This window comes from Saccostrea cucullata, unplaced genomic scaffold (genome assembly GCF_032062105.1).
Source record: "Saccostrea cucullata isolate Sc308-1 unplaced genomic scaffold, CSIRO_AGI_Scuc_v1 ctg397, whole genome shotgun sequence".
Taxonomy (NCBI): Eukaryota; Metazoa; Mollusca; class Bivalvia; order Ostreida; family Ostreidae; genus Saccostrea; species Saccostrea cuccullata.
In genome coordinates this window covers 206,904-234,122 of record NW_026924611.1, presented here as the reverse complement: position 1 = coordinate 234,122, position 27,219 = coordinate 206,904, and the positions used below count along the sequence as shown (strand labels likewise).

Genomic DNA, 27,219 nt, shown 5'->3' with positions numbered 1-27,219 from the left:
TTTCACTGAAACATCATTGCAGAAGGTCTCGGATGAGAGACTTTTCTAATTACTTTTATCAATCACAGATAAAAGGTCAATATGACATCAACGGTTGGGGAAACTTATGTGTATGTATCACAATAAATTTATTTTCAACAATGACGTACTAAAATCTAGAGTATATAAAGAGTTGCTGGTCGAGTTGCTTACTGTCGCTAACCTCACCTTCCTCCTTTCTTGGCAAACCTAGAGGTAAGAACCAATTAATGAACTGTTAATTTTAACTAATTTAACCATTTTTTGAAAGTCTTATAATACATGTATAAGACATAAATAGTTAAACTCTCTTTAAACACTGATTAAAGGTTTTGGTTTTGTATTCTTAAGTGTTTTACAGTGTTGACAATAAATATCTTTTATGCATCTGTAATCCAATATTCGGGGATAAATAGTTTTTGTCTCTCTGTCTGTCTGTTTGTCCGCAAAAACTTTAACCTAGCCCATAATTTTTGATTTAGTGGAGCTGTGACTTTTATATTTCACATGTGTATTCCTTGTGATAAGACCCTTCTTTTGATGCCACCAAATTTGACCATGATATTGGAGTTTGACCAATTTTTACACAAAAAATCCAAGTTTTTACTTTGGCCAAATCTTTAAAACGATAGATACTAGAAATATCATATTTCAGATATAATTTTTGTTGGGAAGTCCTTTCATTTGAATTCAACAACTTTACTTTTTGACTTTGACCTTGGAGATTTCCGTACTTACAAAAAACTTACCTTCTTTCGAGTGGTTAGGGCTTCAACCTAACAACCAAATTAAATGATAAACGTGACGAGTTTAACGTTTCTATTGTCAACTTCCCTTACTTATGCAGCAATATACATTCACCACCTTTATACGGAGTGTATATATCTCAGTTGATTCAGTACGCAAAAGCTTGCTCTTCATATGAACAATTTCTAAAACAAGGTAAATTATTGACAAGCAAATTGATGAAACAAGAATATCAGCAATCTCGTTTAAAGTCATCATTTTGTAAGTTCTATGGTCGATACAATGATCTTGTCAGCAAATACAATTTATCATTGAGTCAAATGCTGACTGACGTTTTTCATACCAGTTATTAGTCCATCATTTATACACTGAATTGACGACGGATTTCTCCGTTATTTCACGATCATAACTATGAGCGCACGGCGGGTGTGACCAGTCAGCAGAGAATGCTCACTCCTCCATGGCACCTGATCCAACCTCTGATGTTTCGGAGATCTGTGTTTGCTCTGCTCTTGTTTTGTGTTGTTTTGACTTTGAGATTGAATACTGTTCGTTATCTCCGTATCCTTCACATACCGAGAACCTTGACCATAACATTTGAAAGGCTAGGGCTAGGACTGTAATACTCAAATATATATTTAATCCTTGTGACAAGACCTTCCATTTGACATAAAGAATTTTGATCTTGACCTTGAAGTTCCATCTACTTTTAAAAAACTTTAACCTTTGCTATAACTTTTGAAAACAGTTTGGACCAAGACTTTCATATTTTAAATATGTAATCCTTGTGACAAGTCATTTTAAAAAAAAAAACAACAACTTTGACCCTTTGCCATGTTACCTTGACCCTGGAGATTGATATACCTTTCAAAAAACTTATCCTTGGCCATACATTTTAAACAGGTAGTGCTAAGCGCTTTCATATTTCAAAATTGTATTTCTTGTGACCAGACCTTACATTGGATACCAACACAGTTTAATTTGCATTTAAGAAGAATTTAATCCTCACTATGTTGCCATACGGGGGCATCAGTCTTTCACAAACGAATCTTGTTTTTTTTTTGTAGAGATGTTGAGAAATATCTTTCTCCTCGTCGCTGCAATGGCGGTAGCATCTGCACAGAATCGGCAAATGTTAGACAGAAATGGCATTTACGGCCCTTCAAACGGACGAGACCAAACAGGACGAATGTCATATTCTGATTCAATGGACATGAACAATCAACGAGACGTAGGAAATAACCAAAGGCTCGACAGGCAATTCAACCAAAATGGACTGTCCACAATGGGTTCGCGCAACTTGAGAAATGGACTTTTGAGCAGTTCAAGTTCTGATGCATACGACCTGGATGGTATGAACCGACAGGACATGACGTCAGGAAGGTTTGATACTCTTAGAGGCGACCGAAGGATGACAAGTCTAGGTTCTGATTTTGACATGGCCAACGGTCTTTCCAGGGGTAAAAGATTTTTAGATTCTACCATGCGCTCAAATCGTTTTACGAATGGGAATGACAGATTTATGCAAGATTATGATCGAAGAATGCCCAATGGCCGAAATTCAATGTTTTCTGAAAGAGATGGCATGGATTTCTCGAGATCTAATTCCCAATACTCACCCATTTTGGATTCATTCAGACGATCACCTTCATACTTAAGAGAAATGGAATCGTATAATATGAACAGGAGATATCAAAATGGCGACGGCAGAATATACAACGATTTAACCGGCTTCCCACGCCGCAACTCAGAAGCAGACGGTATGTCCACCAACTTCATGGATAACTTTGATTCAACCAATTCATTCCCTGGAATGTCTATGGAAGGTTTAACTTCCGAACTGGGTGATAACATGGGTATGATGAGGTCATTTGGCAGTACGCGGGGTCAAGGACGACGTCTGGGGAGAACGAATAGCAGACGTCTTGGAAGAAGATACGAGAACAGTAACACCGGATCTAGAGGAACGATATAGATAATGCGACGTTGTTTAAGGATTTACATTTACATTACATTAAATACAGGAGCAAAAAGGCCCATTAGATCTTTTTTAATGTAATGTAATGAATTAAAATAAAGAGAACTTGCATGATTCTTGCTTTAATTTGATTTCAAGAAGACACGGTGAATTAATATTACTATGTATTTGATATTTCTAATAAAAGCTTTAGTATTTTATCAGTTAGAACTGAGCAAGACTTTTTCAAGTTTAATTCTTTGTCGAACAAAGCAATTGTTTGAAATAGAATCTTTAAAATATTGATTTTGTTCTATTACATGTCTTAAGTCGTGTGTTAATGAACGAGGATATATTGATAATAATACAGAAAAAAAATGTTTAAGCAAAATGTGAAAAATTGTATTTTTCAATCTCCATGCAACTTCAAAGTAAAACCTAAGAAATTTTTTGTCTGACCTTAATCATATATATAAATTTTAAAGAAATATCAAATAAAAGCATAAAACATTTCAGTATATTTTTTTCGTGCAAGAAATGCTAAAAGTATTGTAAATGTCATCTGACACAACAAAAGAATAAATTTATAATTATGTTATCCAAAAACTACATGAAAATAACGTAGCGACTGAAAAGATGTAATGAACTCAAAATCGCAAAGGACTTAAAACATTGTTATATGGCTTAATATGAAAATGATTTCGTTCTTTCCTATACCTTCTTAGAAAATCTTAAATAATAAGCGGACCTTAAACTTTAAAGATTAAGTAAATGAATACATCATCCTGTATGTTCCTTTATCATTCCCAAACTATTCGTTAAAGCAATACATGATTTCTTCAGGGTCTAATTATTGTAAGCTTTGAGTGAATTTTGTATGCATTTATTTTAAAATTGATATTACAAAAAGATTAAGAAATTTGATAAAAAAAAAAACAATATTATATATAACAAATGTTTGGATATTGGGACTATTCGCCATTATGTGTCGTTTCTATTTTAGTAAAAATAGTAGAATATGACGTAGTAAGAAAATTATTAGACTCAATTTTACACTCTTTCCAACAATCTTGTTTCACGTTGGAGCGAACCAAAACTCATAATACTGCAGCAATGATCTGCATTACGAATAAGCCAAAACGTCAGTCGTGAATAATATTTATGAGCAACGTTTAGTGTAATCAGGGATCTCGGTTACATGTGATCTCATCCAATGGGGAAATCTCCTCGACATGCATTGCAATTCTAACGTGCAATATGGAGAAAAACTTTATAGTTTTTCTGCATTTGTAGAGCGTGGCGAGACTCTTACTATAATCATCAAGCCAAGAAAGCATACGGATCATTGCTAAGCTGACATACATCTGATTTCAGGTTTTCCAGGAATAAAGGTGAAATGTGTTCTAATTAATAAACCCACACAAATTGTAATCCTTAACATGCACTATTAACGCGAAAAAAATTTAAATATGCATATGTATATCGCAATTAATCAGACACATTATTAAATTGATATTTTTTCTACTCTTCTTTATTCTGAATTAAGATAGATAATGAAGGAAATCTAGAGACACCTTATTAGCCATGCTGGTAGCCTTGTTAATTGAATCATTTCATTTTTGTGTATTCTTTTTGTCTTCTGAATCTATGCATAAAATACAGATACTGTTATAGAAAGATACCGATATATGTAAAATTAACAAATAAATCTAATTGATTTTTTTTAGAGAATTTGGTTGCTCATTTCACAGTTTGTATTGTAAAAAAAAATCTTAACTGAACTATTCATTAGATGTATGTATATTTTTGACGCTATATATATTGAAATATATTGACAAGTATTTGCTACACAGACTTGACGTTGCATGCAAAGTAGCATCATAAACAGTCCAAACGACACATACTCGGAAAATTGTCTATATTCAATGGAAGGCATCATAATTCATAAAAATTGCAACAGCAGCTAAATAGCAACAACGAGTAAAAAAGTAGATAATATAAACAATATATAGAGATGAAGAAAAGTATTCAAGATCAAAAGTCCATTTAAAAATGCAAACGTTTGAAAAGAGTAAATACATGACTATAAAACATCAGATATTAGATCAGGTGCCATAGAGAAGTGAGCATTCTCTACCGATTGTCAAGATCGAGAGAAAGCAACACATTGATACAATGTATTTGATTTTTTTTTAATTCTTACGATAAAAACATTTATTAATTTTCAGTTGAAATAATTATGTGACTGTATGATTTTGCTATGGGGTAAACTTTGTTTTTCTGATGACGTAGAGAAACGAGAACAAGGAAGATTATACATATATGAAGAGTAGTTTTGATAAAAAAAGAAGTCTTCATCTATTAAATAGCAACAAAAAATGGTTTGTGCATAATGTACGGTGCAGGACCAATGCCATTTCTTAGTAGTGAGAAAATTGATTTAACATCATTTTAAGAGGTAGCTTTATTCCATCTATTATCTTCAGATGTAATTTGTTATGCAACACAATGATTAATGCTTTCCTAGTGACTATAAATAGTTGCATAACCCTATTCCTACCGTCATTCGCCAAAACTGCTTGAAGGGAATACAAAAAGGTAGGAAGAACATTAATAGGATGTAAAAAAAAATAAAAATATCGAAAAATCCTTGTGTATTTTGTTTTCAATTTAAATATACAAATATTAAATGATTAAATTCATTTTTATGAAATAATAAAAATAAATTTAAAAAAGTATTACGAAACCCTTTACAGTATTGCGTCAATCTTGTTGATCTACATTGAAAAGAAACTTGAAAGCCAACTTAAATATCTTTAAAATAATCTGCTTTTTTATGCTTAAAAGATCTTAAATACAATTGTTATCAGTTTTTTTTTAACAAAAGTCATACACCACCCAGGAGGCTCATCCAATTGCTTACATCATATTGCGATATCTCTATGTTTACAAATATTCCTCCTTCCGTTATATATTAAGATAAGTATAATTGGCAATGAATATCGGACATTATGTATAAGACATAACGATTATTCGCCTATTTTGAAAAAGCATTTCTTGTTTAAAAATTGGCATATACACATGTACCTTTAGCAAAAACGTAATAAAAAGATATACTTAGATTCCTTATTTTTCCAAATATTCCTCCAGTTATATATCAAGATAAGTATAATTGGCAATGAATATCGGACATTATGTATAAGACATAACGATTATTCGCCTATTTTGAAAAAGCATTTCTTGTTTAAAAATTGGCATATACACATGTACCTTTAGCAAAAACGTCCAACTAAAAAGATATACTGTAGATTCCTTATTTTTCGCCTTATTATCGCAAAAAATCGCGAGAATAATGATTCCAACTAAAAATAAAGGCGAGTAATTTTATTTCGCGTGTGGTGCTTCTCTTTACGCGATAAATAATTCCATATTTTATTTAAACTTTAGTAATATTCAGTTTTTTAAACAGTATATCAGTGGGTCGACGATAGGGTTGCTGGATGATCAAGTCATGAAATAAAGTAATTTATTTACTCCAATGCTAATTAATAAATTCAAATGGATTTGTATTACGTTGGGGATAAAATAATTTTATTTTAGCATCGCTATACCTTTAACTTTTTGTAGTACATGTAATGAAGGTGTTCTGTCCGGACTGTTGTAAATGATTGATTGTATGTAAATAACGTCCCTCTCGAGAATTTTTCACTCATACTGAGACCCCACTACTTACCGATGGAAAGCTGCAAATTTTGTCTTATGCTCAGCACTTACGGCCATTGAGCAGTGAGTGATTTTTATCGTGCCATAACCTACTGCGACAATAGACCTCAGTTTATAATGTCTCATCCGAAGGACCGGTTAAGGCGTCCAAAAATGGGATTCGAACCAGCGACGCAAAGATCAACTCCTTCCGCATATTCTATGAAAGAAATAATTTAGAAAAATTTTAAGATTCTCGTTTTTAAAACTGATATATAATTGAGGATTTGTTTCCATTCAATCAATTTTTGAACAAAAACACGATTGCTATCAATTATCGAAGACAAAATTAAGTTGACTTGTAGACCAAGAAATCTATACGACATTTTTTTAGTGATATGCTCGACATTTTATGTAATTTTACATTTGGTAAGATGTTCAATAGCTGATCTTATTACGTAAGGAATTTTGAACCTTAGTTTTATTCTTTTTTTTTATAAAACTTAACAAATTTGTTAAAGTTTTCATTCTATCTCTTTATAAAAAAAAGTTGATTATTTTCGAACAGCCTTCGTATATCAATTTCATTTTGCAAGATATAATTTCTATTTATTTAGAGAGAACAACTCAACTGTTTTTTTTTAATTATTCAATTTAAATGAAGGATCATTTTGGGATATGCTTTCCTTCTTGCTGCTGCATTATTAACAGTTTGTGCACAGGTGCAGGAAACTTGGGAAAGAACCTTGGATAATGCTCTCAGAACCATTGGCTGACGTAGAATGAGAGAACCATTTGGTAGCCAAGGAAGGACAAGAACAATCTTTTAGAAATCACATGTTTCCACCAGACCATATTTTCGTTTTGTTTTAGATAGTTCTCTTAAAAGGATAAAAATAAATTCATGAACTATTCGCTATGTTTAGAAAATAAAAAGATTTCTTAAAAAGAAAAAAATATCCTTAAAATATCCAGGACGTCTATATCTAAGAAGAATAACACAATGTTTCTGATTTAAAAATATATTTTTATAATGTCATTTTTGTGGCTTGTTTATCCACGATCAGAATTTCACTGTCTATTAAAAAGCTTAAGAACTGGTACATTAACTAGATGATAGCAGAAACTTGATATTAAATAAAAAAAAAAAAGGCAAATACAGGATTGACAAACGGGAACATCATATACATGTCATTATCAGGACACAGATGTAATGTTTAACTCTAGCTTTGAGGTCACATTTTCATCGATATCATGCAAGCAAATCAGTTTATGTATTATTCTGTAGCGCAGTGATTGGAAAGAGAAACGTACCTGAGATTCTTGCGTTATAAGCATTAAGTTTTGATTTTAGCATGCTGCAGTTTTCTGCCTCATCGTTGAACAATTCAGAGCAAATCATGTAAAGGCGGCTTTTTCTGAAGTGTACTTATATTTACAAAATGTGTTGACGTAAGGAATTCAATGTGTAATGTAGTCGTTTGATAAATTTTGAATAAGTTTAAAATATTTAAATTACATTGCGATAAGAAATAACGATAAAGAAAATAAATCTAATTCAAATGCTAGATTAATACATTTATGCCCATTATTATTTCTACGTTATGTCAACATCGTCAAAATCGCAAGGTTAACAATGTTGATGTGTTATAGTATTCACTTTGTCTAAATTATTATTGTTTGTTATATATCGACATCGTCGGCAATGCAATGTAGACTTTGTTAATGCGATATCGCGTTTACTTCGTCTACATTGTTATTATTTCTACATTGTATGCTGACATCGTTGAGGTCGACATTGCAGTGTAAACAATTTTGCTACGATATCGCGTTCACATCGTCTACATTGTTATAATTTCTACACAGTCAACTTTGCAGCATAATCAGTGTGATATTATATTAAGAACATCTTTTATTTTCAAAATTATTCAAAAAAATGCAATGAATATTCATTGATAACTTTAAGGACCTATCTTACTGAATTAAAGAGAAGAACCACAAACAAAAATTTATTACTTATTCATACTTTCTGTACTCACGTATACATGTACATATACTTATATACAACAATCAGTTTAAGGTCACATGACGAACCTGATTTAGTTATACACGTAAGTTATGTCCAATGCATGGTACAAAAAGAGGCAATGTTTACACGATGTCGACTCGATATCGATCAAGATTGTAATATCGACGCTGTAAACAATGTAAAAATAAAAAAAAAATCAGAAGGCAAGGTTCACAAATTATCAAATCGATATCGATTGGGCATTGCAATGTCAATGGTGTGAATGATGTGATGTAAAGAAGAAAACAGAAGGAAATGTTGTTTTTTTTATTTATTGCCCCAGCATTATAAGATTCCATGGATGGCGCCAAGGTTGGGGAGCCCTGGATTCACCAAACTAACAAACAGTGGAATTTAAGGACAATATAGTGCATAGTACATATACATAGAACATATAAAATTTATGAAATCTTATGATGTACATTATAGTCATACTTTCAAGATGACAAATATTTTCAAGAAACGAGTTGGGTATTAACATCTGCATGATATATTATAATTCTGATCAAATGACTATTCACTTTATCATGTATATGAACAAGTTACATGACACTATAATAAGTAAACTACTATTAATATGAACACTATAAATTTGACCAGGACAATTTTTCAATGAGAAAAAAGCTAACAAATCCTTTCTCACCACTTTCATACAATATGTGTATGTATCAACAGATAAGTTGTCAAAAAAAATGGATATCATAATGATTTGAAACAAGTACATAATTATTTTAAACACGTACAAGTACAATTTTACCATTAGAGAACAGTGGGGAAAAAATACCCATCTCTTTTCATATATAGACATATCGTTACTTTTTTTTTATACATAAATCTTTCAATTTCATAATAATAGCTGATTTCTTTTGTAAGCTCCATCAATGGTTGGTGCAGTAGTGTCTTACAAAGTCTTTTCTTATAAATATTTCATTTTTACAATACATATTAAAAGGTTCAGTATAATATGATATTTACCATCTCTACCAAGTAAAACATCTATCAAAACAACAGAAGGAAATGTTGACACTATGTCAACTCAATATAGACCGATATAGTGATGTCGACGATGTGAACGATGTAAAGAAGAAAAATAAGAAGGCATTGTTCGTCCAATATTGACTTGACATCGATAACATCACGATATCGACGATGTGAACGATGTAAACAAGAACACAGATTTGCAACTTTGATACGATGTCTCTCGATATCCATTTTTCAGTGTTTTTTAATTTTGTTAACGGTGTTATCAAGATAGCAAAACATGGTACATATTTTTCCAAATGTCAGTTCGATATCAAACGGAATTCCAACGTCAACAGTTAACAAAAACAATTTTGATACGAGGTCTTCTTCTCATTAAAAAATTGCATATATATATATATATCGATATAAATAATAAAATGAAAGGTAGCATTTACACGTTATATACTTGACATGGACAGATATTGTGATGTCGACGAAAAGGGTTGAAAATGTTAATATTTGTCGATCAAATTGTTTATCAGCAAAGCAATGCGTTAAACATATGGAGGTTGCCTTCAATTATGTAAAATATTTAATTAAATTCAAAATATGCATAGAAAATGTTAAGACTTGTTTTCTAATATATAAATTTGCAAATATTTTCCTTTATATAATACTACTGAAAGCAATGCGTATCTATATACTGTATTATATACAGCAATCAGTTTAAGGGTCACATGTGCGTATGAATAAACGTTCAACGTAATTTCTCAATGACGTCATAAAGGGTCGACGCGCGTTCAGTTGATTGCATACTTGCCATTGAGTTTGAAAAATAATGCATTTCACGCGTTAAAAGTCAAAATCAGGCAAATTTAAAGTATGAAGAAGTAATAAATGTAAATATAAGTAATAAGGTATCATTTTAAAACATCTATCGGGCTAAAGATACGGGTTGGTACGAGATCAAATTCATCAAAAATCCATTCGGGCTTTATGGAATTTAATCTCGTGACCAACCCGTATTTATATCCCGATAGATGATTTAAAATACCTTATACCTTATTTCTTTAATACATCCGTGGTACCTATTACATGCGATAGCCAGTACACATTATGACGTCCTATTATGACGTCATCGACCTATACGTTTGTAAGAAACATCAACAAAATCGAGTCGGCGCAAGGACATACCATACTTTGTTTTACAGGAACAAGGCATAAAAAGACCAAGGATCTAAAATATTGTTGCACAAATATCGGCACTGCAATTGTTTGGTTATTATTCGTGTACTTTTAAGTTTAAACAGGGTAAAAATTCACAGTCCAGAATAAATTTCCCAAAAGATTTATCGATTGAGAAAGTGCAAAGGATTTGTGCAGCAATTTTATTAATTTTAAGAATATTCTCCTTAATATTATACACTGTTTATTTTAAATTAAACATGATATGCCCTTGCGCTGACGTGTTTTTGTTGATGTGTTTTATTACCTTGAATGGGAGAGAACAATGACGTCATGATATGACGTCATAATAGGCACTTGCATTTATGCTGTGGGTAAAGCGTACTAAGTATCTCTGTGCATAAAATATGCAACTTATGAATTTTTATTAGCTCATTTGCATAGAAACGAGCATATTTAGCCTTAACTCACTCGCAAACATTTACAGAGATAAACAAAAGGATTATCCAGCATTGTCATATTTAATATGTTTTGAGAATAAGATATTGCAATGTCAACTCAATGTCATCCAACAGTGTGATGTAGAAATATTTATCAATGCTTATAAATAAGGTGGAGTGTGCTAATTAGGAGGACAAGAACTTGCAGCCATGTCGACAATATCGATAAAACATCGTGTATTGGACGTACCTCAAAGTGTCGGCACTAAATGATTACTTTTATTTCATAGAAAGTAAAGAGCATTTATGCATATTTTCACCAAGATATTTGTTTAAAATTCAAATTACTTTTAACAGTATACTAAAAAACATGTGCTGCCCATAGACTTCAATGTAAAACTCAGGGTTCAGATAATTTGACAATAATCAGAGGTGTAAATTTCTATGGTCGAGAAATTTTACAGTGTATTTGATAACACCGTGTTACCCTGGTTTAGAAAACCTGACCATTCATTTATGAGGTACAAAATGAGGTCGTTATACATGTACAATGAATACATGTACAAATACCTTAAGAAAGTGATTGCAAGGGAACGAGAGAAAAATATCTGCTTTATGAATTCTATTCCAATTCTTACAAACAAAATTGCCTGAATAATTGTATCATGTCAACCAAAGTGATCAGGATTATTAGGGTGTTATGGTTGTCATGGTTATCACTATTTTTATTCTTTTGATGTTTATTAGGTGATTTTTTAAATGCCATTATGCGCATCAAAAATGACTCAAAATCAATATTTTCCTCCCGATAATAAATTATATGCTTACACCTATTTTTCAAAACTTAACTAGAAGCCCAAGGTGGGTGTGACCGGTCGGGAGGGGATGCTTACTTCTCCATGGCCCCTGATCCCGGCTCTGATGTTTTGGAGGTCCGTGTTTGCTAATTGTACATTTGCGTTAATATTTTCACCAAAAGAGCAATTTGCAACATCAAAAAAAAAAAAAAAAAAAAAAAAAAAAAAAACAAAACAAAACTAAACTAAAACTAATATATATTGTACTTATTATCATAAGTGACTCATGATTTAAATATAAGTAAGTTCATCATCTTCATTCTGAAGCCATATGCATTTCAGAGCCCCTTCCCTTTCTTAAAATATTTTTAAAAAATCATTAATTTCATGTGATGACTTCTTGCTGAATATTTAAAGGCAGCATGTTGCCTTTCTTAATGGCTTGTTTGTGACCACTCTTTTTGCTTTGAAAGTGTTTTTCTACCATTATACTGCCATTACCCAGGCTTTTTTGTCATGTGTTTAGGAAGAATTATGTCTTGAATTGTCAGGATGATTAACTAGTCAATTTGTCATTAACTACTAGCATTTATTTTGTTTTAAGCCCAGTCACTTGTTATATAAGTTTATGTAATATCATGTAGTGTTAGTTCAATAACTGACATTTTCACTCAGTTGTGCTTTTAATAGTTTATGCAAGAGTTTATGCAAAAACAAGCTGCATATAGCCAAGATTGTTTTTTCTCCTTTTAAGGAAAATATTTGGATATAAACTTGTATTATCTATTTAAATGATCTAGTAAAAAGATAATGCACAGATTAATAAATAATTCCTGTTTTTCTGAAAATTTGGCAGCAGTTGCTTATAATATAATATGTAGATGCTGAGAAACTGGTATTTTGTATAATTCCCCGGCATGGTGGGGAAAGGTAGTGGGGCATGTTAAAGTTGAACTTAGCACTTTTTTGGTCAAGCAATTTGCCTTTAAGAAAATAAAATAAATTTCATAATTAAAATTTATCGCTGAAGTTTTACAACTTTTGTAGCCGTATAACAAATATTATCAAAAATGGTCATAAATGTCACATGACAAATAGCTGATGTAAATGAAATCACTTTGGCCAAACTCGGCAGAGACCTCATACATATACATGTATATAAAAAAATTAAAATTCCAATGAATCAAAAATTATGCTTAAAAAGTACAACAACAAATTTATCTTTTTCGGAATATCAAAAAGCGTATTTCCTAAAGCATTCTTAACCTAGCTGTGTAGGAGTTTAATTTAGTGAATGACTGGTTTTCGGCAGAAGGACAGTTCTTAAAATGCAAAAGAGCAGTTCTGTTCCTTAAATTTGAGTCGTAAGCCTTTTGCTTGCTCGTTATAAGGCTGCAATATTTGAATCTGTATAACAAATGAGCTAAAAAGTAAGCATTGAATAACATTTATGAGCAACACTGGGATATTTTCATACTGATTCCATAATGTTTTTTTGCAAACAATGGACTAGAAATTAGTTTGAAAAACGTCACTCAGCATTTTACTCAATAATAAATTATATTTTTTGACAAGGTCACTGTATCGACCATAGAACAATCAAAATGCTGACTTTAAGAGAGACTGCTGATGTTCTATATTCATCAACTTGTTTTTCAATAATTTACCTCGTTTTAAAAATTGTTCACAGATGTGTCAGACTCTGTGGTATCTTTTATCTGATGATCACCAGGATACATCGTATTGACATATATGAAATAGGGATAGAAATTACCATTGTTAATTGAAAATACGTCGTCGATAAATCTAAATGTCGAGTTAAAGGCAGAAGCAAGTGTTTTTTTCTTTTCACGCATAAGATTTTGCACAAATTCTGCTTCATATGAATATAAAAATAAGTCTGCTAATAAAGAAGCGCAATTTGTACCCTAGGAATTCCAATAGATTGTTGGAAGATCTGGTCTCCAAAATTCACATAGATATTGTCAATCAGAAAATTGAGCATCTATTTGATGTCAACTTCAGAGTACTTGGTTGTGCAATCAGAATGTGTTTTAACAAAATAATTTTGGTATGACAAATGACAAGGTAAGTAAATTTACGAGTTTCGTTTTTATTGAAATATCATCTATCAATGATTTCAAAAAGTCTGTACTTTTTTATCGTGCGGAATGGTTGTGTATAAAGTTGAATAGTCGTAAGTATTTTAACTGTTGATTTTAGCTAAATCTTTTGATTTCAAATTGTCCAAACGTTCTTCAGAATTTTTTAGTCTTCACATCTAATTAACACCACTTCTTAAATATATTGTTTCACAGTACTATTGAAGTTTTTCCTTCACTTCTGTTAATATCTTAGTGAGGAGTAAAGAAAGAGGCTTGGTTGAACATTTTCTTGAACCTGCAATGTAACTTTGATTTTAAAGACTATATTAAATGAACATTAATGCAGTTAATGTACTTTGAACCATTAAAAATTGTGAAAGTGGAAATACTTCAAGTCGAATTAGGGATCTCGACCTCATCCAATGAGAAATTTCCCCGATATGCATTGTACTTATAACCTGCAATAAGGATGAATCAAATTTTATTACTCTACATTTGTAGAGCGAAGCGAGACGCTCACTGTAATTATTCAGCCAAAACAAGGATAGGGATCTGTTCGTAGGTCACATGCACCTTATCTTAATTTTTTCTTAAAAAATATGTGTTCTGATTATTAAACCAACCTGAGTACGTAGTAACCCCTGGCTAGAACTCTTAACGAAAAATAATAAAACATCACTTAATTGTACGGACATACGAGTATCTTTTTTGTTAAATTTCATTTTATCTTAATTATTCTTCATAGATTAATGGTAAAGAAAATTAAAAGAAACGTTTCTGTGCATGTTGAAAGCATCGTTAGTTGGGTCTTTTTTTTATGTTGCCCCGTATTTAAATGCATCAATTACAAAAAAATGTTATGAAAGATATAAAAAATGTAAATTGTATAATAAGACTGAACCTTAATAATATTTATTTCTTTATGAAGATCATGTTTCCTCTACTCCTTGTTAAATTAAAAAAAAAAAGACCCTAACTAAACTATTCTTTAGATTTCTTTATATTTTTATATTTGTCTTGCTTATTTGTTTATCTTTTTTGCTACCCGGACTTATCGTTGCGTACAAAGTTACATCATAAACAATCAAAACGATACGATACGCTTTTTTAAAATTGTCTAAATTCAGGTATCAGCTCTGACCAAAATAACAAAATCACCAAACTTGCAGCAGCAATTCAACAGCGACAAAAATGTAAAAAAAAAAAAAAAAAAAAAAAAAAAAAAAAAAAAAAAAAAAAAGAAGAAGAAATAATACATGTATATAACGACTAGTTTTTCAACTCAAATGTAAATTAAAGGATAAGAAAAATGGAGCAGTGGAAACACACAAGCATCAAATTTCTGATCAGGTTCCATATAAGAGTGAACATTCTCTGACGACCGGTCACACCCGTGTCATGATCGCGAAATAACATCTCAGGGATAATTGCTTTCTGAAATTCTAAATATGTAAATAAGACAACGGAAAAGACAAATAATCTTTAAAGGTGGAATCATAATTTTTAAAAAAAAGTTGATTGATTGATTGATTGTATATTGTTTAACGTCCCTCTAGAGAATGTTTTACTCATATGGAGACGCCACCACTTGCCGGTGGAGAGCTGCACATTTTGTCCTCTACTGTAGATTCCTAATTTTTCGCGAGTACTTATTATCGCGAATGGGCTCTTCAACGTCAAATCGCGAGTATAATAACCTGCAAATGGTTGGTTTATCAGGAGATTTTACATAGACTTCAACATCATTAAAATAAAAGCGAGTAATTTTAATTCGCGAGTGACGCTTCTCGCAAAATTACTGATAATTATTTCCTCGCGTTAAATTAGGAATTCACAGTGCTCGGCACTCAGGGCCATTGAAAGTATGGTTTTATATGAGGTCATAAATCTTATGCAAGCTTAATAAATACAACCGTTATAGCCAGCATCTACTGCTTTAAATTAGAATTTATAGTACACATAGGGCCACCTCTACTGGTTTATACGGTCTCATCCGAAAGACCGGGAAAAATTAAATGTTGAAAAAAAGTCTTCTTCTGCAAAACTAAAAAAAAATCAATGGAATAATTCTAGGAAAAAGAAAGAAAAAAGTGAACACATATTTATTATTCGTAATTCAAGTAGACAGAATAAAGTTCTTCTGATGACTGAAAGAAACGAGAACAAGAAAGAATATATTAAGAGGACCTTTGATAATAAATCATCATCTATAAAACAGCAACAATAGCATTATCTGTGTCTGATATACGTAGCAGGACCAACATCATTCATTTAATTCTTAGTAGTGTGAAAATTGATTTAACATCATACTTCGTGGTATCCGAATTCCATCTATTATCATCAGATTTAATTAATTATCCAGCAAAATGATTTATGCGTTTCTAGTGACTATAAGAGGTTGCATAACCCTTTTTTCTGCCGTCATCCGCCACCGTTGGTAGTAGGGAAGACAAAAGGTAGGTGAAACATTTTTAGAAACTACTTTAAAAATGCATAAAATCCTTATGTAAGTTTCTAAATTTAAATGCACAACATTTATTTTAGTTTGAGTATTCACTGTTTGTGAAATATTAAGACAAAGTATATTTTCTTCATCCATTAAGCACATGTTTCACAAACACACAAAAAAATCTTTATTAAAATTTGAAATCCAATCATATTATATTTGACGTAAGCAATTATTTTTATAAGAAAAAATATAAAGATAGACATGTTTAAAAGACATATATTTTTATTTTCTAATTTTCTGAATGTTATCAGTTTTTTATCTTTGAAATAAGTTGTCTTTTTAATACGATAAAAACTAGACCTGTCTCAGCGACATATCATTTTTATGTTCTTTTTTACATTTTATCAATATATCGATGATAAAGGGACCCGATGCTAATGATAAAAAATAAAATGAATCGGTAATTTCTTTTTTTTTTTTTGTTCTTAGTTTTTGATGGACTGATATTTAGTTGGAAAAAAATATATCATCATCAATGAAATTTCAATTTTATTTCAATTTTATTGTTCGAAAATTCAATAGAATCTGGACAAAAAAAATCGGAGATCAAAAATATTTTAATTACACATAAAAAAATTAAATAATGATGACATAAGAATCTTCACAAGGGGAATAGCTTTTGTGAGGGTATCTATAAAAAAAAAATTCTAGAGTATTAAGAGAATTTCACTGCAGGCTACTTAACAACACAACTTATAATACATGAGAACATTTCTCATATTTTTTTTTAAGTATGTAGATATGCTTTTTTTTTAAAAAATGAAAGGCACCAGAAGTTCATGATTTTTAAAGCATTAATGACATGACGTAAATACGAACCATAAATTAAAAGTCAATAATTGTTGCAATAACAATATTTTATCGCTTTTAACTTATATAAGATATTTTTTTGAAAAAAATCAATTTTTTATGTCGCTAAATATATCTTCAAAGTATCAAAGTGAATAAAAATATTACAGAATATACTCAAAATAATTATTGTTAATAAAAGTTTTTATTATATTTCATTTTAATCAACTTTATACGATATTTCATGTTATTTTTCAAAGAGTAAGCTTTCAACTAGCCAGGGATATTTAGCATCAGTTGCATATCTTTCAAAGGGTTTACAAGTATTAATGATCTTTTTTAAAAGCATCTTTCTCTATTGTGTAAATGCAATGTTCCTGTTATTTTTGCGGAAAAAAACCCACATACATTTTTTATATTATATACAGTACATTGATAAGAAAAGCTGTCTTTTCAAAAACCAATTATATTGTACACGATAAACACATTTACAGTATTTCAACAGGTTTTTTTTATAAATAATAATTTATATATGTATAAATTGAGATAACAGTTATTTTTTTCACTGTAGGAAACATGTTGGGACAAGCGTTTCTTCTTGCCGCCGCCGTGTTAATGACATCTGCACAGCAGCAGGGACTTATAGACAGGACCCTGGGCGCCCCTCTTGGCACCTTAGGAGGAGGGGGAAGCAGTAACTCTGGCAACACTGGCGGGGGTAGCATGATGGATCCCTATGGTATGTCCGATAGAGCCATCGGGAGGTTTTCCGATCCAAACAGCCTCCAAAACAGGCAAGGAAACACTAGACAATCTGGTAGAAATCCACTCTCCAGTTTGGAAGGACCTACAGGCCGGCTAGGTCAGCTGCCTGGGTTGAGTGGACGTACCGGACTGCTGGGAGGAAATCAAAGATCCAGGTCAGACCCGTTTTACATGGGTGATGGGATGATGAGAGGACAAGATTCTAGAAGATTTGGATTTGATGGAGATCGCATGGGCCAGCAAAGAAGGTTTATTGGTGGATCTCCTAATGACTTTGGAATGGGACGGGACAGATTTGATACGACTCAAGGTGATGGTATGTCCGATATGTTGAGGAGAGGGGGTCGTCTTTCCGATTCCACAAACCAGCAGGATGGTTCACAAGCTGAAACCAATGACTTTCTGTCAGATTTCCTTCGTGGAAGACCTTTCACTGGAGACAATTCTCTTATTGATGCAAATGTTCTGGCTTCAGAAACAAATTACAATGATTTCCGTAGAAGGGGAAGGGGATCTCGGGAGTCTCCCGGGTTGCTTTCTCAAACCACCTCGTCCTTGCTTCCCGACGGCGTAACCAATTTGCTTCCTGGCGGTTTAACCGAAAACCTACCTTTAGGTCTGCTCAGAGATGGTAGACTTCTGGATCTGAATATACTATCAAGAAGAAGGAACTATAATGATTTCCGTAGACCTCGCACGCCTTCTCAATCGAGATCTTCGAGGCGTTCGGGTAGGTTTTCTTCGGACAACTATAATGATAGATTCCCCTATGACAGAAACAGATTTTTGGACGGCATGACTGGTTTTCCACGCAGGGGAGAAGGTCAGAATCGAAGATCATCACAATTCATGAATTCAATGAACGACCCACAAAGAAGATTTGATATGATGAGGTCAATGCCTCAGATGCGATCACCCGGAATGAGGCAGGATCAAGGACGTTTTACTGATCGAATGAGTGGAAGGGGAATGGATAGAATGATGCAGAACACTGAACCTCGATTCCAAACTTCAGGTACCCAAGAGAGGGCTCTAAGGGAAAGACCAACAGGAACTAACCAGATAGGTGGCACTGCAACACCAGGCGCTTCCGGAACGGGATCAGGAGGAACACTTAATGTGATATAAATAAACTTAATTATCAATAAAATTCTAAAAATGGCAGTGTCTCTTTTTGTTGATTTTTAGAGTTGTTTTTTACAGTAAAGGTATGCATTTTCCATACACCATATATGCCAAAATCATATGAAATCAATATTAGGGCAGGTTTTTTTAAGTTACCTAAAAAAAGATCAATTTGAAGATAAATACTAATATATCTCTCTTGAATAAAAGCCACAATTTAAAATTTAAATATAGTTTATTTCAAAAAACACTACAAACTGATATCGTGATGGAGTAAATGGAGCAAAAGCTTACATATTTTTTTTTTTTCAGGCGTATCGCTTGCAACATTTTTGGGGTACAACAAAATTTTTACCCTCGACTCTGACTATAGAGTTAAACCTTCTTTTGAAAAAACCCTAACTTTAAAAAAAACCACCCCGGCCGTAACGTTTGAACAGATAATTCTAGAGCTTCTGTACTTCGTCGTTTCAAGACATTTTCAAGAGTATAAATATATTTAATATTATTATCTTGACTTTGGCGTAAGACACGCTTAATCTTTAACCTTAGCAATAACTTATGTACAATTATCACTTTGAATACCATATCTTAATGATGTATTCAATGTGGCAGGACCTTCTTTTAATAACGATACTGACATATCGGCCTGAACTGACCTTTGGAGTTTGACTTGCTTTGATAATAACCTTCGCTGTTAGCCGCCAACTGGACACATCAATGTTTCATAAACACGTTATTTCATATTAAAAATGATAGCCATATTAAGTATTTTTTTATACAATGATGCATAATTCAAGTAATTTTTGAAGTGTTTTATACCTAAATTATCGGTTTGGATCATCAATGTTTGTGGCATCGTCATAGTAATAAGAAATGCTGGAAAGATTAAAACGTTATAATTAAAAAAAATGTAAAAATGATTTGCTACAGTTTTTTTATGTCTGTGTACAACTTTTCATGTAAAGCCAAAATTTCATTCAGTCCAGAGTGACAAAACTATGGTTGCAAAAGTACAAAAGATCTTTTTTCTTATTGATATTTTATATGTATCTATTGCACGAGAGAAATTAAAAAAAATATTCTTCGTCTTTTTTCAAGCTTTAAAGTGTCCAACCCTAGTCAATTCTTTGTTATTATACTTCCATTTAACAAATAAGGCTTCACAATTAGGTATTTTTACTTAATTTATACCTCAAAAACTTTACATTTTCTGATGTTCCCAGGCTTATAGGAAAATATTATTTTTGTTGGGATCTTAATTTTGCTTTGGCATTCGAAGAATACAGTGTAACATGATTTCTTGCCACCAAGATTTATTAAAAAAAAACATTTGATCGTTTACAAGAATCGAAGTTCAATAAATGCACATCCTTTTCTTAAACGAAGAAAGTTTGACCCCACTAAAATATGTTATGAAGTAACATGAATAAACGTTATGAATGTTATGTTATGACAGTTCTGAAGTAATCACTATCTTTGTTTCAAATACAGAACAATTCCTCCTTAACCGATGTATAATATGTTAAATCATTCAAATTCATCTACTTCAGAAATCTAGATAGTAATTCGATATTCATGGTGATTTTAAATTGATCACCATGTAGTATTATATTTCACCGAGTAACACGTTGAAAGAAAACCGACCATTTTGAGAATAAAATTCAAATTATCTAATGTATATTTATATTTCTTTTTTGTCTATTTAAAATACCAAAGATACGATAATTCCCTTAATTTTGAAGTGTAGTAATGATGAAAATTTACATGTATGTAAACCATCTTTGAAATTTTAAGCGACGGATTAATTTTTTTCTTTAATGATACACTACGTTATGTATTATTTCTAATTACAAATATTTTTAAGAATTTATGAACACATGTACAGTAACAAATATTTTGTTCTTAAAAATATTCAAAATCCAATCGTGCCAATGTACAGATAGTGGTATAAGTGTCTGTTCTTAATTAATATGCAAAACTTTTTTGGCATAATGATGTATTCATAAACTGAATATTAATATTGTTTATTTATGCATTGAATATTTATCATTTGAAAGCTATAGTCTTATAACTGCAACAGTGTTTAATCAGATTGATTGAGGCGAGTAAGTATATGTTTTGAAAATATGTTTGTCTTTGTAGTTAAATGTATATGAGACTATATATCTTTAAAAAAAATAATGGCTCTATACTTACATTTACATTTTTACTCCTTGAATTTCTTAAAAATGTTATTTATTTTTCAAAACTTCTTTATAAGCTTTCGAGTTGGTTACAATTGATCGAAGACCCCGTGTTTATACATATTTTTTATGTGAGCGTGACCTATCAGATTTTGCACGGCATTCAATGTTTGTGACCTAAAAACATTTACTATAACCTTTGAACTCGAATTTAATTATGAGCTTTATATAACGTTGCTTTTCAACTTATGTGCAAATTATATGTGAAATGTAAATTGTCTAACTTCTTTTCAACAGTAAATTATATAGAAATTTGATGTTTTTTTTTTATTTTGCAAAACATTGGTATGAAGAATGTTAGGATTAAATTGTAGGGTTCATACATCGAATAGCTAAAAAGAATGCAGTATAACATTTTATACATAAATCAAAATCTTTATCATAGAATTCAAGTATATACTGTGATATTCAATGAGTAGATTAAACCTACCTCGGAAGCTTATTTTATTAGGTTAAATCAGTACATGTATTTGTGTGTTTGTACGATTGTGTAAACTATCCTTAGATTTATCTTATATGTCGTGTGAGCGTGATTCTGTACTGTGCTTAACTGTTGGTTATCTACAGTGGACCCTCAGATATCCGGACGCCAGATATCCGGATGCTTCAGTATCCGGACAACTTTTCTTCGGAACAGAATTTTTTATTGTTATTTGTTCTTGTTATCTACTTTATTTCATGCTTCTTTTGTTATTTTACCCTAAACTTAACCTTTCTGAATGGGAATAAAATGACGAAGAGTAATCTATCTTTAAACAATCTATGAATAATACTAAAGTATGAAAACAAATGAACATGGACCCTTAAAATTCCAGAGTATTAATCAGGTGCCTAGGAGATAAAAGCATCCCCAATTGTTGCCAAAATGAAAGTGATATCAGAATATTTCTGCATTTAAAAATGCTGTCGATGGAAACGCTGACTTCTTCTTATTTGTCGTATAATTTACTTTCTTATTGGCCTCATAGTTAATAATTTCAAAAACTTCTTTTTCAAAATATTTAGTGAAACATTCTTCTTTTGAAAATCCACCTGTGACGTCATTCTTTTGTTTGAGCGCTCCATTACTCTTCAGAAATGGAGAGTTGCAAATTCCATTAAAAACGGAATGTGTTATGGTCTTATTCTACTTTCCGTGCCGCTACCGAGGACAGAACTTAGAAAATTTTAGAGAAGAGTTTAAGAAATTTGTAAAGTTTAGTTTTACATTAAGAAAATTATAGTACCCGTGGTGAGAATCGAACCCTCACCTTAGAAATCCGGTACTCATTTCACTGAGCTAATGAAACTGTTGAAAGTAATGGGCTTCGGCACCTTCGGGGCCTCGGCTCCATTACTTTTAAGGAATGGAGCGCTACTCGTACATTAAACCTTTCCTATTTGATGGAAAAACATAGTTGACCGACTCTAAAATACGGTTAAAATTCCTATATATATGAATAATTTATCGTATGACCGACTGACCAACTTTTTAAAGTTAAATTGCTATCCTGTCTTTATTTTAATTAAGAACAATTAGGTATTGTAATTATTCAAAAACATGTAAGAAAATGTGAAACACACGTGTTCACATTTTAAAAGTGATTGATGATTTCTTGCACTATCTGCTTATAAGAAATACATTTTAAAAAGTTGAAAAAGTAAAGTATTTGTATTTTTCTTTGATGAATTGTTATCTTTGAAAGTCATTCATATATATTCGTAGGTTCTATGTATATGTTTTATGTTTTTTTATTACACAAATTGTATTTTGATTATTAATTTATAACGTCCGTCTAGAAAAAATGAAAACATGCATATATTAAGTTTTTTGTGACACCAAGTAACAGTTACAGCTTTAAAATTACTTATTAAACTTAAGCTTTATTATTTCAAATTTATTTCATCACATTTTTCCAAGTCTTAGTCTGTTTTCAAGCGTGCGGAAAGATTAGGTGAAATTTATTCGTTGTTGCAACCTGCTTCAACCTCTGATGTTTTGGAGGTCCGTGTCTGCTCTGCACCTATTTTATATTCTTTCAAAGACCTTTCATCTTGAATACTGTTCGTTATCTTCATATATGTTTCATTATATTTTCAAGAGCTAAAACGCATTGAAAAAAAAAGATAAAGCTTTCAAAAGAAAATTTTAAAAAGCACCAAAAATATGCCAAGTGAATAAGACAAATAAAAACGCAGATTGAGGTTAAAAACAGGTTTCTTTGGTCATAAATCTTCATCTGTAAAGAGATAAAGTGAGGAGCAACGAACATTCTGTTATCTGCTGTTTCGTGCACAGCCAATGGTATTTCATTTCTCTTTAGTGGAGACGGTCAAATGGACATCAAACACTGAAGTAATTAGTTAAGATTTATCATCATTAATTAGCTGTCCACAATGACGTGTTCCAATTGAGATAATATAAGTATCTTAATTAACAGTATTTCGCTGTCTGCCATTTCTTTCTTTACAGGAACACTGAGAGGTAGGAAAATCATAAATCTTGTTTTTTTTGAATTTTATTTTAATTTCAATAGGCTTTAATCTTTCGCATATATATTCATATTTATTAAGTGGATATTAGTAATAATAGATTCACCTTTGCGTATTTAATCAAATAATTAATAGGAGGAAATTTTAAAAATAATTTTATTGTTTTTTTATGTAGAAAAACAAATGTTGGCGCAGAAGATAATTTTCGCCATTTTGGCAGTCTCAGCAGCTGCACAAGAGCCACTTCTGACAGACCCTTTCAATGACCGTATGGACCCCAACTTCGGCGGTCAGCAAAGCTTGGTGGATGGCGATATGACCAGTTTGCGTAATCTAGAGAACGATCAAATCTTACCCGCAACACCTGTTGATGGCATGAGCAATTTAGATGATAGTCTAATGCGAGAGCGTTATATGGGAGCTGATCTAGACCGATCAATGCAATATCGCGAAGGACGCTTCGACGATCCATTGTACTCACGAAATGACCAAGGCTTGTCCGGAATGATTGACCAACAGAGAATGTCTTCATTAAGCCTGCCTAACAATCTAGACATTGGACGGATGAGAATCCCTAATGATGAATTAGATATGTATCGTCTTGGTCAACCTTCCAATGATGTTTTGGACAATTTTCGAGACGTTAGAAGTGACCAACGTTTGTCAGGTTTTGTAGATCAACAAGACATAACTACTGCAGACCCTTTTAGATATGTAGACGACAGACAAACATCCCGATTAGGCTCAGGCGCCTTTGACTCACAACTGAATAACCTTGATCTGGGAAATGAAGCTGATCTGTTAAGGTTAGCTGATGAACAGAGAATGTCTACTATGAACGCTTTAAACAATTTGGAGTCCATGCAGATGTCACCTTTTAGTTCTCCTACTGTAGACTCATCTCAAAATTATGAAAATTTTGGGTATGATCAGTTTCTTTCAGGATCATTTTACCAACCACTTATTAATGCTATTCAATCCCTCAGTGGTATAGTCAGACAACAAATGGCACAAGCAAATTCCGATATTCTTCCTAATCAAGATATTTACTCTAGATATGATCAATTTCGTAATCCTACAATGAACGAAAATGCTGGAATCCTGCCCAATGTTTTAAGAGGTTTTTCACCTGATCGAGAAGATCCTCTCTTAGACAGACGTTATATGCCTTCTGATTCTTTATCTTCACAGTATTTTTCGAATTCCCAAAGGTACCCTTCTACATTATTCGATGATCTTGGGCTAGAATCCCGCAGGTTCAACAGAATGGATCCTTTTACTGATGATATGTCTGTTGGTGGTCTAAGTGGTTTCCCAACCTCTGGATTTGAAAATGATATGCAACTCGGGAGAAGGGAAAGTATTCTGGATTCTTCAGATTCTCAAATGTCACTTGGCCGGGGATACGATATGTCTCGAACGATAATGAACAGAATTGCAGATAATATGGAAAGGCTGAGATCATTGTCAAACGACAGACAAATTGATCCAATGTTGTCACGCCTTGATGCTGGAAGAAGGGATGTCTTCGAGGATTCCATGGACCGTATTTCGCTCACTCCTCAAAGCAGAAGAATGGAGGGAAACATGGCGCTAGAAAGGAGAACCGCCGAATTGTTTTAGTAGAGACTGATATGGCATGATCCCTTACATCAAGATTAAATGCAACATTTATGTATATTAATTTAAAAAAAGAATATTGTTGGATCATAATACTGCTTATTTATTAAAAGAAATCTTGTCTTGTTTACTTATTATAAAATAATTTGACCGTACTTTTAAATGTTGAGTTTATCATATAATACGTAATTGGCGACACAATAAATCAGACTGGGTTAGATTGCATGATCAAATCATTTTAATAAAAATAATAAAAACTAAAGGTCTACCACATACATGCACAACATTTCAGGAGTGGATGTTATATCAGTTGAATAATCATCTTGATGGTTGATAATTTCCTGAAAATTTCCTGAAAATTTACAACTTTTTTTTAAATTCATGTGAAGAAGCTATGAATTTTTTTGTCTATGTCACAAGTGTTTTGTTAAACGGAACCTGATATCTTAAGATTAAATCTTTACTTTGAAAGATAATTTTAAGTTCTAGAGTAAGTTAACAAATTTAAATTACAATATCAAATGAGCCAATTTCTCGACAGTTTTGGAAGTTATAAATTACATGAATGAAATATATGTCTCTGGTATTTTATCCCTTGTCCATGAGACCCGAACAGTTTATCACAGATCCGATGAGTGAAAATGAGAAAGATTGAGAAAATCTGACATTGGAAGTAACAAAAAATGTACTGTTTATTTTTATTTTTTTGTTTTTGAGGTATTGAGAGACCCACGAATGTATGACCACAACGAAATGTAAAATTCCATATGAATTACATACTTAACATTCTCCAAGCATGAAATCAAATTCCCACAAACCAATATCTTTTCCTCAAACCTCGAAAATTTGACCCAAAGAAAATATGTTATTTTACAGTATATAGTAAAGACTGAATGTGACTGAAAGTGATTAAAATACAATTTAAAAAAAAATGAAATTGGACTTATTGAGGTAGTTTGATAAAGAACATTTTTTGTAGTTTTCATGTAGTTTTCATGAAGATACTCGGTACAATGTATATTGATATCGTAAACAGCCTTTTCCTTATCGCTTTTTGCAAAGATATAAACTTTTACAAAATATGCCATTTTTGAAATATTTTTGAGAAAAAAAGCTTTCGCTCGTTACAGCTTGAAAAGCGCTGCTATAATTGATTACATTTTTTGAGCTTTTACGGTCATGAATATCCCGATGAAAGATTAGGAGAAACTGCATGAACAATATGGTATCGCTTCAGGAGATCTAGAAAAGGTTTGTTACAATATTTTCTTTGTGTAAGACTTTTCATAACTGTATTTTGGGGAAAAAAATCATTTCTACGACTCCAAATTCAGTATATCCATGTACCCACAGTTCTCTTTCCAGGGAAGTATAATTTCTTCATAATCACATTGTTAAAAACTTTCACATGTAATATATACCAGTCAATGAAGGTGAGTTCGATCTACTCTTTCTTTCACTTTATTCCCAAACTTCTTGAAAACTCGTACAATTCCAGTTAATGCTATGTCAACCCTAAATGTTTGCTTTTTTTAAAATTTATAAGTACTTCAGACGTTATTTGTTCTCTCTTTGGGAAAATTGGGATATATAAACAGAGGACTGCAGATCAAAAAGTGGTAAAAAATCTTCGATTTACAATACCATTTTTTGCCGCTTGGAACGGGTATAATTTTTTTGTGTATTATGCAGTCAAAAACAATGTTTTAAG

The 27,219-nt window shown here is 31.8% G+C and overlaps 3 protein-coding genes across 3 annotated transcripts; all 3 read left to right on the top strand.

Annotated features, from left to right (window-relative positions):
* Positions 1-213: 213 nt before the first annotated feature.
* LOC134266853 (uncharacterized) lies at positions 214-2,740 on the top strand. Its single transcript, XM_062749064.1, has 2 exons — positions 214-234; positions 1,833-2,740. Exon 2 carries the CDS (start codon positions 1,835-1,837, stop codon positions 2,738-2,740), a length of 906 nt encoding a protein of 301 aa, XP_062605048.1. The 5' UTR covers positions 214-234; positions 1,833-1,834.
* Positions 2,741-16,412: 13,672 nt separating this feature from the next.
* LOC134266856 (uncharacterized) lies at positions 16,413-19,209 on the top strand. Its single transcript, XM_062749067.1, has 2 exons — positions 16,413-16,438; positions 17,852-19,209. The coding sequence occupies exon 2, from the start codon at positions 17,857-17,859 to the stop codon at positions 19,171-19,173; it is 1,317 nt and encodes a 438-aa protein (XP_062605051.1). The 5' UTR covers positions 16,413-16,438; positions 17,852-17,856; the 3' UTR covers positions 19,174-19,209.
* A 4,648-nt stretch (positions 19,210-23,857) lies between these two features.
* On the top strand, positions 23,858-25,634 carry LOC134266855 (uncharacterized). Its single transcript, XM_062749066.1, has 2 exons — positions 23,858-23,880; positions 24,064-25,634. The coding sequence occupies exon 2, from the start codon at positions 24,072-24,074 to the stop codon at positions 25,509-25,511; it is 1,440 nt and encodes a 479-aa protein (XP_062605050.1). The 5' UTR covers positions 23,858-23,880; positions 24,064-24,071; the 3' UTR covers positions 25,512-25,634.
* Positions 25,635-27,219: the final 1,585 nt, after the last annotated feature.

What these genes read in the sequence shown, in the direction of transcription:
- LOC134266853 (XM_062749064.1), top strand. Translation starts at nt 1,835, where the DNA reads ATGTTGAGAAATATCTTTCTCCTCGTCGCTGCAATGGCGGTAGCATCT.
- LOC134266856 (XM_062749067.1), top strand. Translation starts at nt 17,857, where the DNA reads ATGTTGGGACAAGCGTTTCTTCTTGCCGCCGCCGTGTTAATGACATCT.
- LOC134266855 (XM_062749066.1), top strand. Translation starts at nt 24,072, where the DNA reads ATGTTGGCGCAGAAGATAATTTTCGCCATTTTGGCAGTCTCAGCAGCT.